At 33.3% G+C, this 15,093-nt stretch overlaps 2 protein-coding genes across 2 annotated transcripts; both read right to left on the bottom strand.

The window, feature by feature from the left end:
• Positions 1–1,473: 1,473 nt before the first annotated feature.
• On the bottom strand, positions 1,474–1,938 carry LOC131615044 (uncharacterized mitochondrial protein AtMg00810-like). The gene has a single exon (XM_058886559.1). It carries the CDS (start codon positions 1,936–1,938, stop codon positions 1,474–1,476), a length of 465 nt encoding a protein of 154 aa, XP_058742542.1.
• A 1,233-nt stretch (positions 1,939–3,171) lies between these two features.
• LOC131612831 (signal peptidase complex subunit 3B) lies at positions 3,172–5,596 on the bottom strand. Its single transcript, XM_058884583.1, has 6 exons — positions 5,314–5,596; positions 5,173–5,220; positions 5,024–5,086; positions 4,841–4,894; positions 3,565–3,651; positions 3,172–3,484 (listed from the first exon to the last, which is right to left on the bottom strand). Exons 1-6 carry the CDS (start codon positions 5,437–5,439, stop codon positions 3,359–3,361), a joined length of 504 nt encoding a protein of 167 aa, XP_058740566.1. The 5' UTR covers positions 5,440–5,596; the 3' UTR covers positions 3,172–3,358.
• Between the last annotated feature and the right edge of the window lie 9,497 nt (positions 5,597–15,093).

Here is a 15,093-nt window from a genome sequence, read left to right on the forward strand (position 1 = left end):
AAAAATCAAATATTGCACTCACTTATAGTATTTTACCTCAATTTTTGAAAAAACCGAGGGAAAGGGTTGTTTATTATTTTTAAAATAATCAAACATGGCGCTCACAGGACTTATACTCTCGGTTTTTAGCATGTTCGAAGTGAAAGTTTCGTCATAAAAAGTGTTATTTGTAGTAGTGGTTACATAGTGTTTTAAAAATCGGACCTGACCGGTCGAACTGGGAACCGGCCAAGTAACCGGTCTGGTTCAATAGTTGGATCGGAAATGCCATTGAACTGGTGTGAACTGGTCAAAACCGGTGTAAACCGCTAAAACCGGAAAAATCAACGGTTTTTTGTGAACCGGCGGTTTAAATGCATTTTTTTAATTTTTAAAATTTTTCATCGTTTTGATTATTTTAATGAAAAATCAAAATTAAAATAAAATAAATAAAATAAAAGAATAAAAAAATTGTTGCAGATGTGGTTGATTTTGTTACCGATGATTTTGATATTGAAGAAGGAGATTCCAACATTGAAACCATTTTTCTTTTATTGAAATTAAATTTTGTAGACAATGAAATTATTTTGTTATAAATTATTCAATTAGATTATGTTGCGATTAAATTTTTGTTTGCAATTATATTTTATAATTATGTACTATTTTATTGTTTGTGATATCTATGTGTAAAATTTGAATTTAAATTATGAACTTGTGAATTTATTTATAATATGATATTTTCAAAAAATTTATGTGCTAGTTATATTTTGTAGAGAGTGAATCATCCGGTTCGACAAATTTTATACTTATATAACTTTGTTATAACGACCGGTCTATTCAATCGAGTTATCTGGTTTAAGCTGGTTTAGTCATGCGGTTCGACTAGTGACTCAGTGGTTCGACCAATAAACCAGTGACCCAGTATCCTCACCGGTTTGATATCCGGTCCGGTTTTTAAAACATTGGTTACACCTTCGTGATAACTAGTTACAACACTTGAATTAGTGTATTTTCACGCAGCACACCACCTTAATTCAAGTGCTCCAAGTCTTCCATGTTCATGCTCTTCTTCAACCTTTTGAACATATCATTTGTGACTCTCTTAATCAACAAATCAACAATTTGTTCTTCACTTAACTTGTCTTCACTAACAAGTTTTCTCAAGTAATGAAACTTTATCTCAATGTGTTTGCTTCTCCCAAGTGCAATTGGGTTCTTAACAAGATTAATAGTGAAAACTTTGTCAACCAAGAGCGTAACAGCCTCCACCTCACTACTGCCCAGATCCTTCAATAGATTCATTAGCCACACGACTTGGCACACACATAATGAAGCGACAATATACTTCGTCTCACAAGACGAGAATACAACCACTGATTCCTTCTTCGAACACCATGAGATTGGTGTTTCACCGAACATAAAGATATATCCAACTGTAGACTTTCAATCATCTTTAGCTTCGCACCAATTGGAATCAGTAAAACCAAGCAAATTTCATTTTATGTTCGTATCCAGTGCGGGAAAGATAATTCCGGAGCCAATATATCCTTTGACGTATCTTAGGATTCTCTTGACTGCTGCCAAGTGAGACTCCTTTAGTCTCTCTATGAATCTACTTGCAATACCGACACTAAACGCCAAATCTGGTCGCGTATTGCATAAGTAATATAATGATCCAATCAACCTTCTATATTTAGTTGGATCTACGTTCTTCTCCTCTTCATGCTTAGACAGCTGCAACCTTGGTTCAACTGGTGTAATGGAAACATTACAATGCTCCATATCAAACTTCTTCAATATCTCAATAGCATATCTCCTTTGGTGCATAAGCACTCCCCTTTTTGACTTGTGGAACTCTACGCCAAGAAAGTATGTTATGATATCAAGGTCACTCATCTCAAATTCTTTCATAAGACCACTCTTGAACTTAGAGATACTTTTCTTGTTGCTTCTTGTCATCAATAAACCGTCTATGTCTAGACAAATAATGATCATCTCTTCATTTGTATCCGTGATCATAAAAACTTCATGTTCGGACACACATTTCTTGAAGTCAACCTCAATTAAAAAATCATTTATCCTATTGTTCGAAGCTCTCAGAACTGGCTTCAAACCATATAATAACTTATTCTTGGAGTCAGAATTATTCCTCCTTATATATATATATATATATATATATATATATATATATATGGGTTTGCTAATGTAGACTCACTCACTTTTTTTTATGAAGGTCTATTTTAGCAACATGCATCTTATGGTGCATTTAATTATTTTTAGTTAAAGCTGGCTAAAACACACATTCATACAAATAAGTGGGTGTATTATAGCAAGCTCCATAAGAGTTTGCTAAATAAACCCACTTGTTTTTATGAATGTGTGTTTTAGCAACATACACCTGCACTTAACCTTATTTTAATTAATACTTGCTAAAATATACCTTCATATAAACAAGTGGGTCAATGTTAACAAATTATATATATATATATATATATATATATATATATATATATATATATATATATATATATATATATATATATATATATATATATATATATATATATATATATATATATAAAAGAAAAAAGTGGATATTACCTTTAAAAACTACACTCTTCCACCGTCCGTTTTGAAGTTGGAATGAAATATTTTAATCTTTTTCGCTAAAAATAATGTATTTGAATAGTTTGTTTTTTAATGTAAGGTATATTTGAAAAATATCTTTTAATGCCCTTGCTTTTAAAAAAAATCAATGATATTGTTTATTTAATTTTGAAACGAAACCTAGTTGTTTAATGGTAAATTTGTCTCTGACTAAATTTAATAATTATTAAAGTCTCTTATATATTAAGATTTATTATATTAAATAAATCACCATTTTGATCATGTTCTTCAAAATGTGGTGTTGATAGATTGTTGAAAAGCATACTCACTTGGAGTATATATAAGAAAATTGTTTAGGTCTTTTCTTTGTTTAAAAAGGAAGTTTGTTTAGAAAAATTGTCTTTTTATGTGATAGTTAACTTTAGAGTTCTCTATATATTATTGTATGTACTCACTTAGATTCAAATTTATCAAAATTGATTCAATTATTTTACACGTGAAAGAAGTTATTTGTAATTGTTTCGACGATCTAACTTAGTTGATAACTACCGACATTCAATGGATTTGTTTATGATATGATGTGTGTTTAAAGGAGAACAAAAATAAGCTTTAAGACAACCAACAAACCACAAGAAATTTCTGATACTCAAGTATTCAAAAGCTGTTTTCCCCTATCCAAAACGCAGTTTTTTCTGATTCTGGTTCTTTGAAGGAACCTATAATACCCCTTATAAAGTTACAGAAAAAACATTTACATGACAAGTAGGCATCATCATCTGTATTCTCTGGGCAATTGGTAACCTGGCATTACTATTTTATCGGCCAACATTTTTCCAGTCTTTGGCATTACATGCCAATGCAAAGTCAAGTTAAATTCTTTACCACGCAAATTGGTTCCCTGGAACAAAAAACAGCAAAATTAAAGCTTAAAGTCTGAAGCAATTCACTTTCGACAATTTTTCTTGACAAGTTATATACCTGGTCGATGAAACGGTATTTATTTGATGTGTGAATCAAAAACTTGGCATGCTCTTTAGACGGAATGATACCATCCCACAGGGATATCTGTAAAATTGCATCTCAAGAGAGTGAGCAACATATACTCTAAGGTGACAGAAATGCAGTGTAAATGTATAGCATGCAACCACACCAAAACTATCTGAGTGACATGAAATCATGAATAGTGCTACCTCAACAATGGAAATTCAAGATTCATCAATGACCAACCCAATATTACCATAGCTTTTTGATAGGTGGTAAATGTATGTGTTTTCTAGCTTGTTTCCTATACCATCTCTTACGTGTTTTTACTGTTTAAGTTCGTTTTTATGCGTTTTTACTTTGTTTTCAGGTTTTCAGTTAATAAGAAGTTCATACAGCGAATCGGAACGATAAAGGGCCAAAGACCGCACAAAGGACCATTTTCAGTACAAAAATTCAGAGACAAACACGACCAGCCCGTGTCCCATGACACAGGCCGTGTTCTCCACAATGACCCATCACCATATGAAGCACCAGATGCTCACACGGCCAGCCCTTGAAATTAGTGTATGCAGTTCGTGCCCTAGCCATTGAAGTACTATAAATAGGTGTCTTAGGACCCTTCATTAGCATCACTTTTGACTAGAACACTTTGTACTTTGTTATTTCTTAAGTTTTTGTTATTTGCTTAGTTACTTGGTAACTCAAAACTCTTGTTCTATTTATTTCAATTGTTCTACTTTCTTCTTGCTATTATTTTGTTAATTATTCATCTATTTACTTTACGTATAATGATTTATATTATTGTTGTAGTTTATCTTACCATGAGTGAGTAAACTCATAGGGATTAGGGGGTTATGTAAGTCCATTTTAATAACCTCTACTAGTTTATGTTTTTGTAATCATGAGATTTAAAGGCAATGGTATATTTTAGAACTTGAGTTCTTATTGGACGCTTATGATTGTTGCGAACGCAAGATCAATAGAGATGTCGTTCATGTATCGAAAGATAATGAATTGACATCCAAAAGCGAGTTGCTAAACAACTGAGTCTGAGGCGCCACTGACAAGGCGACTTGATATCAATTGAGAAACAATCAAGAACACGACGTCGTGAGATAAGTCGTACACTCTTGATTGCCAATTACCCATGCCTATAAAATGTTTAGTTGCGCACACTACGAAAGTAGGTCACGCACATTAATTTCTACTTCTATAAAATTTAAGTGTTTAAATACCAAATGAAGTTGCAAGCAAACTAACCAAATCATACCTGATTCAATGAATTCTTTGGCGTGTCATACTCAGCTGCTAAAAAGACAAAAACCTGAAAGCAAAGAAAAGATGCAAAACCAAAATCAGTTTCCACTCTTCCGCATCCAGTCCTGATATTCAACTTTTCTAGAAGAGTCTATACTTTCCAGAAAGAAGACAAAATGCAATTGAAATCAATAACCTGTTTTGTGTTCCATGTGAACAGAGACTGTAAATCTGCTGAAATATTCAGTGTCACACTGATCTGCAAGAATAGTAATGCTTTCGGTTCAGATTGAAAAATGAATAAGATGACATTTGAATGAAAGATTCGGTTGTTTCTGAAATTACCTCATCATTGCGATTTGGTTGTTTTTGAAACCAATTAATATTCAACACCTAAACACACAAAAACACGGGTTGATAAAAAACAGTTGAATTGAAATTGATACAGTTGTTAAAAGACACAGATCTGTGAGAGAGAGAAGATACCTGGACTTGCGCTGAAGGAGATGGGGAATTGAGAGAGTCAGATAGAGAGGAAATCGCGCACATAAGGGCGAGAATCGTAAGCGAAAATGTTAACAAAGCATTGGCTCTGTAACCGAATGAATGCATTTTTGTTTTTGGGGTTTTGTTTCTTCTTCAATTCAATTGCGCTCTTTGTGTTTGATGAAAATCCTGAGAGAGAAAAGAAACTGTTAAAAGCGCTCTTTGTTCTTGGTTACTAAAGTCACTCAATTTTTTCCGTTAAACTACTCACTCACTGTGTTGAGCAGACAAAAGGAAATGGCTCTTGCCTTTTTACTCTCTCTCTCTCTCATTGGATTGAAACGTAGCCAGTGGGGTCGCACCCATTTTATTAGAATTTTTTTTTTTTTAAAAATACAATATTTTTTAGGGTTAAAAACGTTTTTAATCCCTAAATATATGACAATACAATTTTGGTCTCTCTAAATTTTTTTTAAATTTTTTAAAGAAATCAAAATTGCAGGGTTGCATATTTATATAGGGACCAGACATATTTAACCTTATTTTTTATTCACAAAACCAATCTCTTTAATTAAAATTCAAATAATTTTACTTTTTATATATTTTTTATAAAAAATTAATAAGATATTTTTTTTTTTGAATCAATAGGATTTGATTAATTCAAAAAACAGTGTATACACGGCGATCGCTCACGATCCAGCCAAGAACGAGTCCTATAAACAAGAAAAGCAAAAAGCAACACTTAAACCATTAAGGCTGCTATGTGTGTCCTAAACTTCTTTGTATTCCAAAATCTGTAAACTAATCTATCAATGATATCTTCCTTTTTGTTTCCGGTGTCGTTAGCAGTGCCAAACACTTTGTCATTCCTCATCTTCCAAGTAGAGTAAACCACTTCTGTAACAGCGCATTTTATAAGGTTTGCTCGCCAACTTTTCCCTTTGCAGTTTCGAATTAACCAATCAAGTTCTCTATCCCATGGCATAGGCTCATGTCTGACATCAATCCATCTTAGAATCTTCTTCCAAATAATCTTCAAACTATCGCAACAGAAGAAAAGGTGACTCAAAGTTTCCTGCTCAGAGCAGAAAGCGCAGCGATCCTCCATAATCATACCAAACTTTTTCAGCCTCTCCTTGGTAGCTAATCTGCCATTGCAAGCTAACCAGAATATGAAAGTGGCTCGAGGCCTGGCATAATTACCATACATCAGATGTCGCCATGTAGGTTTCTCAGCATTGCTCTGTAGGGCATTATAGATCTGTTTCGCCGAGAACTTACCCCCATTGCCAACATTCATGTCCAAGTAGAGTTGTCGAGAGTGGAGGAGATGTTTTATCAACCAGGATGCACTGTCTCTGACTTGGACTTGCATGAGTTCAGTACCTTTTAAATAGTATTCATGGATCCATTTGATCCATAGGGAATCAGCCTTGTGATGGAGGTTCCATAACAGACGTAACATAAGAACCTTGTTCCAGCATTCTAAATCAATGAGGTTCAAACCTCCATATTTCTTGGGCCTGCATATTCTTTCCCAAGCTATGGGAGACTTGTTAGAGATTTCCTTCCCACCCGTCCACAAGAAGCTACGGCATATGGAATTAATTTGATGAAGAACAGTTTTGGGGAGGGGCAGAATTTGCATCCAGAAGTTAACAACAGAAAAGATCACACTCTTGATTAACTGTACACGACCAGCGTATGTCAAAAGCTTAGAGCTCCAGTGTGTAACTTGCTGCACTATTTTGTCAATTAACACCAGGTAATGTTTGATAGCTAATCTCTTACTAGTTAGGGGGATACCAAGATACCTAAAAGGTAAGATCCCATCCCTAAACCCTGTGAGCCCACGAATCATATTCTTCTCACTATCAATGACACCACCAAAATAAATGAAACATTTATTCGGGTTCATACACAAGCCAGTAGATTTGGAGAAGGAATCAACCTTAGCAAGCAAAAATTCAACAGAGCATCGATCCCCTCTTGAAAACAACAACAAGTCATCTGCAAAGGTGAGGCTGATGAGCTTTAGCTTCTGACATTTAGGATGGTAATGAAAAGTGGGGCTAGTGTCCAGCTGTGAGAGCACTCGAGTGAGATACTCCATCATTAGCACAAAAAGAAGGGGGGAGATTGGATCTCCTTGTCGGATCCCTCTCTTTGCCTCCAAACTTCTAGTATAATTCCCATTAATATGGAATCTATAAGTCACTGATGTCACTGTTAGCATAATCCATTTAATGAATGTAGCAGGAAAACCAAACTCCTCAAGGATCCTTTCAAGTGCACGCCAATCCACCATGTCATATGCCTTCTGCAAGTCTATCTGCATCATGCACTTAGGGGTAGAGTACTTTCTTTCATAACCCCTAATAATCTCATAAGCTAGGAGAACATGGTCCCGTAACTGTTGTCCCTTCACAAATGCAGCCTGGTTCCTGGATACAAGAGTAGGTAAAACAGCCCCCAATCTAGCAGTTAAAATCTTGGATATAATCTTGTATATTGTGGTACAACAAGAGATTGGCCTAAAGTCTTTAGCAGCCTGCGCCATATTAGACTTAGGAATAAGAGATATCACAGAAGTATTAATTCCTTTGTGAAGCCTGCCCTGAGTAAAGAAGCTTTCCACAGCTTTATGAGTATCCCGACCAACAATTTGCCAAGTATGTTTGAAAAATTTTGCTCCAAAGCCATCAATACCAGGAGTTTTATTGTCATTTATACCTTTTAGGGCTGCTAAGATTTCTGCCTCAGAAACAGATCTAATGAGGAGATTTCTTTGTTCTAATGTCACTTGGGGGCCCTGTCTCATGGCAGCACAATTTACTTCCACAAGATTGTCAGCAGCTGAGCCCATTAGGGAAGTATAGAATCTCAGGACTTCTTCTTCAATTTCTCTTTGCTCATATACAACACTTCCATCCTCTTTAGTCAGACATCTGATAAAGTTCTGCTTTTGCCTTTGTTTAATTGATGCATAAAAGTACCTATTGTTTCCATCGCCAGCTCTAATCCAGTCTATCTTGGCCCTTTGGGTAATATCCATCTGTTCCATCGCAGCAAGCTTCATTACTAAGTCAGTGTTCTCTTTTACCTTTAGGATAAGCTCAGAGTTCATTCTGTCCAGTGATAAGGATTTCTGCGCATCAATGAGATTGTTCCTTGCTTCCTTTAGGTTATTTCTCAAGCCAGAAAGAGGTTTACCAAACTTCCTCAGGACTGGGGCCAATCTTTTCAATTTATGCCATACTACATACATTGGATTTCCAGAAATGTGCTGCTGCCAACTCTGGAGGACAGTCTGCTGATAACCCTCAAGTTGAGTAATGTTATTTCTGAACTTAAAGTGCAGGCTTCTTTTCCTATCACTACCTTGTCTACTGAGGCATAACAAGGCATGATCCGACACATGAGGCTCCTGAACAGTAAGGGTAGAATCCTGGTTAGTAGTAAGCCATTCTAAGTTGCCAAGAACATGATCAATTCGAGAGTATATCACTCCATCAGACTGCTTATTGGACCATGTGTAGTAATCTCCCACACTATCCATTGCTGCCAGCCCTGTTTTATCCATCATATCAGTCAAATCACAATACTCAGAATCAGTGACAAGTCTACCTCCTATCCTGTCCTGAGGTTTGATCACATTATTGAAATCTCCTATCAAACACCAAGGCCCCTGCTGATTAATACTAATTCTTTCAATATCCTTCCATAAACTCTTCCTCTTTTCGAGTTGATTTAGAGCATAGATGGCAGTAATCCATTGGATAAATTCTCCTCGGATATCATAAACCCCACAGTGGAGGAACTATTCAGTCATGCTCATCAGCTTGATGTCATACTTTCTATCATTCCAACTTAGCCAAATGCGCCCATTATGATGTTTACCATAGTTATCTAAGTAAGAATCATGGATCCTCAACTTATTCCTCACAGCAGTCGCTTTATTCTGTTTAACTCTAGTTTCTATGAGCACTAAGATATCAGGATTAAGATTAGTGAGACGGGAGCTAATCTCTGAAATCTTACCTGGTTTATTCAACCCCCTGACATTCCACGATATCAGCATCAACCTCCTTTAATCACCAACCCCTCATTCTCAAGAGTCAGTGGATCAAATGAGTTATCATGGCTTATCTGAGTCACCCCTTCTCTAACGATGGATTTACCCTTCCTTTGTCTTTCAATAGTAGTCCAAGCCTCTTCATCATTGGCAGTTGGTTGAGGTATCTCAGTTGTGATGACTTGAGCTTGATTCCCTTCAGTATGTTCAACCGTAGCTTCTTGTGTGTTTTTTGGTTTCCACTGTTTGACTGGCTTTTTCTGAGTGTTCTCCAGGCAGTTGTGTCCAATGCGCTGACATCTCTCACAAAATTTTGGCCGCCATTCATATTCAACCAACTGTTTGCGTAAGTTTCCTTCGGCATCCCTAATGTTGATTTCTGACACTAGTGCTTTAGTAATATCCATCTCGACAAGGATGCGGGCATACGAGACTCGCAATTTGTTAGCTGTGCACTCGTCCGTGACAACCGGCATACCCAATGCGCTACCTATCTTGCTTAAGCTTTTCTGCCCCCAAAGGTGAAGAGGGAGGTGGGGAAGCGTAACCCAGATCGGTATCGTTCGCAGCATATCTTTCTTGAGGTCAAAATTTGGCTTCCAATCAGTCAATAGCATGGGCATATTATGTATGGTATACGGCCCCTTTGTAAGAACAAGATCCTTGTCATCCAAAGAATGGAAGCGTAAGATGAAATAGCCCTCATCATTGAAGTACATATCAGGGAGCTTGGCAAAATTCCAGTTCCTAATCATGAATTGCTTTACCGTATTCATGCTCAGATCCCCTCCAATTACATACATGATGAGTGCAGAATCCCAATACCGAAGCTCTGAAGCTATATCGTCCTCTTCAATCACAACTTCAAGCTCTCCATTAACAACCAATGGAGCCACAAAATCCATCTGTAAACCATTCGACGGATTCCTATTACCGCTTATCACGTCAACCCACAATTTCTTTGGACTCCCTGGGTTTTCTCCTGGGATAATGACTTTAGGTTGTTCAACCTGAATCGGACTTGGTGTCGCCTCTTGGGAACCCTTCATGCCTTGATTGTTCTGCGCTTTGCCCCCTGAGATGTTGCTTCCTTTCTCTGTTTCAGACGGAGATGATGATGTTCCATGTTTCGCCGGCGGAAGTGAGGCCTTCTTCGGCCGCCCCCTCCCCTTGCCACTCATGATGAGGGAACCCTAGCAGAGCAAATCTAGAATACTTAATTTTTATTAATTTGTAAAAAGAATAAAAATTAATAAGATATTTATTTTTATATTATGTTTAAATTTTAAAATTTTACAATAAATTTACATACGATGAATTATCATGTTTAAAAATTATCATTTAAAAATAAAAACAATGTTAATTTTAAATACAAAAATATAATATGACACCAAATTTAAATTTGAAATAAATGAGTCAAATTCAAAAATTAAATAAAATATAAGAGAAAAGTGCAATTAAGTTTTTTTTTTATGAAATAATACTTATTATTTCCTTAACAAAATAGTAATAAGTCTGAATTTGACTTTCATAAAAAAATGAAAAACTTTCATTCAAAACATGATGATGTTAATTTATCAAGCCATAATTATTTTTTATAATTAATTAATATAAAAATAATATCTTTTAAAATTAAAATTAACCAGTTAGACTTCACTTAAGTTCATTTTGAAAGCAAGAAAATTTAAATACTTTTATAATTATATTTTGTTTAAAAGTGTTTAAAAAATTTAATGAATCAAACTAGACGTCCACCCGTGCGATGCACGAATAAATTTTATTTAATTATTATTTTTAATTGTAAGAAACAATTTTAAATATATTATTATAAATACTTTTTATATTAATTAAGCTTATTTGAGATGAGATGAATAATATATCTATTAATTCTTGAAATTAAAATTTTATAACTTTAAACTGTAAAAAAAATAAGAATAATAAAAGCATATTAAACTTCTAAACCCTCTCTAAGAAATTAACTGTTTCAACAACATATTTAAAAAAAAAAAAAACATTTTATGATGCTTTAAAATCTATACCTAAAAGAAATAATTAAAATTAAGAATAATAGAATTAATTTATAACTAACTTATCATCGTAATTAAATTTTTACATCTTGAAATCAAACAAAAATAAAATTGAAACATATTTTTTTTATAAAAGTTAAAACGGTAATATAATTGAAAATAAAAAATTTATTTAAAAACTAAACAATATGTTAAATATATTTTGTGATGTCAAACTATATACCTTTAAATAAATAATATCTTTTAAAAAAAATGTATTTTCAGAGTATATATATATATTTAATTATAAAAAGTTTGGTTTGTAAAAATATTTAAATTAATTTTATTATTTAAACAGAAAATAAATAGTAGAATAGATAAAAGAAAGAACGAAGAAGAAATAGACAAAAAGAAACACGGCATAAAGAAATTAAATCAATAAAAAATAAAGAGACAAAGAAAAAAGAGCATGCACTGTAGATTTATACAGGTCCGGTCTAATCATTTGACCAACTATTGTCCCCAAGAGTTTCATCTTGAGAGTTCCACCAAAAATGCGAGTTTTTCACAGTTATGTCCACGAACTTTTTTAAAATCAAACGAAAATTTTAACTAGTTAATCTCCCAAATCAAACAAGAGATTTGAACAGGTCAATCTTCAAACCAAAGAAGATATCTTAACAGACTAATGTCTAAATCAAACAAAAGATTTTAACTAGTTAATCTCACGAATCAAAGAGAGATTTTAACTGGTTAATCTCCATACCAAATAAGGAATTTTAACATGCTAATCTCTAAGTCAAATAAGAGATTTTAACAGACTAATCTCCAAAGCAAACAAGATATTTTAACAGGTTAATCTTCAAATTAAACAGTGCTTTTCATCGACTGAGCTCAAAAATTAAATAGAGATTTTAACTAGTTAATCTCAAGAACCAAATAGTAATTTTTCTCGAATATATTATACAAGAGACAACACCCTCTTGAATAAAGTACAAGATGAGCATAGTACCAGTAAACAAAAATCTCACATATATTTTTTACTCTCTCAGTATTAAGACAACTTCAATGAGAAAACAAAAAATAAAGAAGAAGAGAGTAGAAAGTAAGAAAAAATGATTTCAAATTTGAATTCTGATGTGTAATGAAATGAATAGAAGTTCTCTATTTATAAGAAACAAATTTTCTCAAAAAAGAAATGTTTCATGTGAAATTTTAATATTCTAATCGATTAACTCTAGTTGTTAATCGATTTGACAAGCCAAATTTAGAAGGTTTTTGAATTATATCGTCATTAATCAACTAAAGGCTTCCTTAAATCGATTTGGAGAAATTAAAATTGAGTTAATCGATTAGACCTAATATGCAAATCAATTAATTGATTTAATAAGTGAATAATCAATTAAGAATCTGTATAAAAAGTTTTCTGGTGTTTTTCTATCAAATAAGAGAGGCTTCAAAATATATTTAAGTGTGAGTGTGAGCTGCCTTAGTATCTCGAGAGTCACTCTTATATTTTTTATATTAAATTGATCCCCCAGACATGCGATAAGCGCGTGAATAAGCAAGCTTTCACACTTTTTATCTTTCATAATTTTGAAGCTTCAAATTTCCTTACTTGATTCAGCGTTTCATTTGGAAGTTTACTCTTCTAATTAATAAGGCTTGAGATAAATTCTTTCATCATACGCCATCATTGGAGGTTGATAGGCCACAAGTATACGACTATTTTAAAGTAATAGAAAGAGTTACCTTCCTCAGAGACCAATGATCTAGTATTGCTCTCTATCATTTCTATGTGTATGTAAGGCTATGTGAAAAGTCTGTTTGTTTGTGGGAAAATATTAAATATTTGATTTCCTTAATATTAAAAACAATAGTCTAAGACAATTATTCTTGTCCTCCAATTTCACTCATGAAAATTGCCATATCGATTATAATGAGAATTATTCTTCTATTTTTGTTGTTGTAAAAAATACTAAAATTAGTGGTGACGTCCACTTTCGTCGGCACGTCACTAGACTCTAAACTCACAAACCGTATACTTTTGCATCACAAGATGTAACTTTAGAGACCTTTTACAAAATAAAAGTAATCTCTCGATTCGACATTTTCACAATCTTAAAATCAATCGTTCGAATTTTTAAGTCGGATATCATTTACGCCCTTTCTACACATAAGCGGTATCTCTACATTTCTAGTTTCTTAGTGAACGTCTTTCCTTTCAATAATAGAATTACAAAACAAATATATCATTCTTTTTACAATTAATATTCATACAATTTGCATGAGGTCTGTCAGTAATACGGTCTTCATGCCTTGTGTAACGTCCGTTAATTTTTATTTGATTATTTAATTATTTTGTTGTGAATTATTTGGTAGAATTGTGGTTTATTTGTGAAATTGTGTTAATTGGAGGTGTGTGTGTGTTTAAAAGTGTAAAAACCTGAGGGTGTGGCTAGACATTAAAGGTTATGATATTTTATTAGAATTTAAATAGTAATAATAATAATAGAATAAATAATTATATAAATAATTGGGCCTATGTTGTGTTAGCATAAGGAATATGGGGGTGTTGTTCTTAAGCCCACTAGTGAAATAGAAATTAGTAAAGGGTTAACTAAAAATAAGAGAGAAAAATAGAATTGGAAAGAAAAGTTACAGAACGTGAAAACAGAAGTTATCATAGAAGAGGAGAAGGGGCACAAAGAAGCTAGAGCAAGAATCCATTGGAAGAGTAGGGAATCACCAATTCAAGGTAAGGATGGGGTTCTAACTTTATAAGGTTGGGTATGATGATTAGTAGATAAGAATGAGAATTTGGTTCCATGTTGATATTATTAGATTTTGAATGGGGATTTCATAGAATTGATTATTGATGCATGTTTGATGACAATTTCTTGTTTCTATGCAAGGTTGTCAAACTCGCGAGTCTACTCAAACTCGTAAAGGGACCGTAGACTCGACTCGTAGACTCGACTCGCAAACTCGTACGAGTCTATGAAAAATTAAAAATGACTTTCGAAAACCTGCAAGTGACGCATACATGAAACACAAATATATTTTAATTATTATAAATTCCTCATATATGACACTAATATATATAATAGAACACCGATTTCTTAAATTTTAAATATATAACATCAAATTTTAAATTCATATTCCATAGCAAATTTCTTAACAAAAAACTTGATAATAAAACAAACAAAACAACAAAGTATGCAGTTAAAAACTTAAAGTATTAATTTCTTCTTAATTGGCTACTACATAAAATAAAATAAAAAATCATAAAACATGTATGCGAATGGCTTCAAACATCCAAAGCTCCAATAAAATCATCACCACCAATATCAATGCGTATCACAACAACCACAATGATTACAATCACAATATTCGCAACCTTATCTGCGACCGCAATTCAAAATTATGGCTCTGTTCAAATTGTTCTAGCCTTATGTCAAAACTTATTCTACATTGAGGAGCTTTTATGTGTATATCATCAAAGTCACCCACTCATCCTAGATTCTTACAACACTTGGTACCTAGGTTCCTTATAATTATTATCAATAATTAATTAGTAAAAATTATAGCAAGTTTTAATTTTTTCAAAACTATGAGCAATGCATTTCATCATAACTCGTAAATCACAATTATGTCAAAACTATAGCAATATTTTATTTCAAAACATTCAAAAACGTT

Source organism: Vicia villosa, linkage group LG6, assembly GCF_029867415.1.
Source record: "Vicia villosa cultivar HV-30 ecotype Madison, WI linkage group LG6, Vvil1.0, whole genome shotgun sequence".
Classification (NCBI taxonomy): domain Eukaryota; kingdom Viridiplantae; phylum Streptophyta; class Magnoliopsida; order Fabales; family Fabaceae; genus Vicia; species Vicia villosa.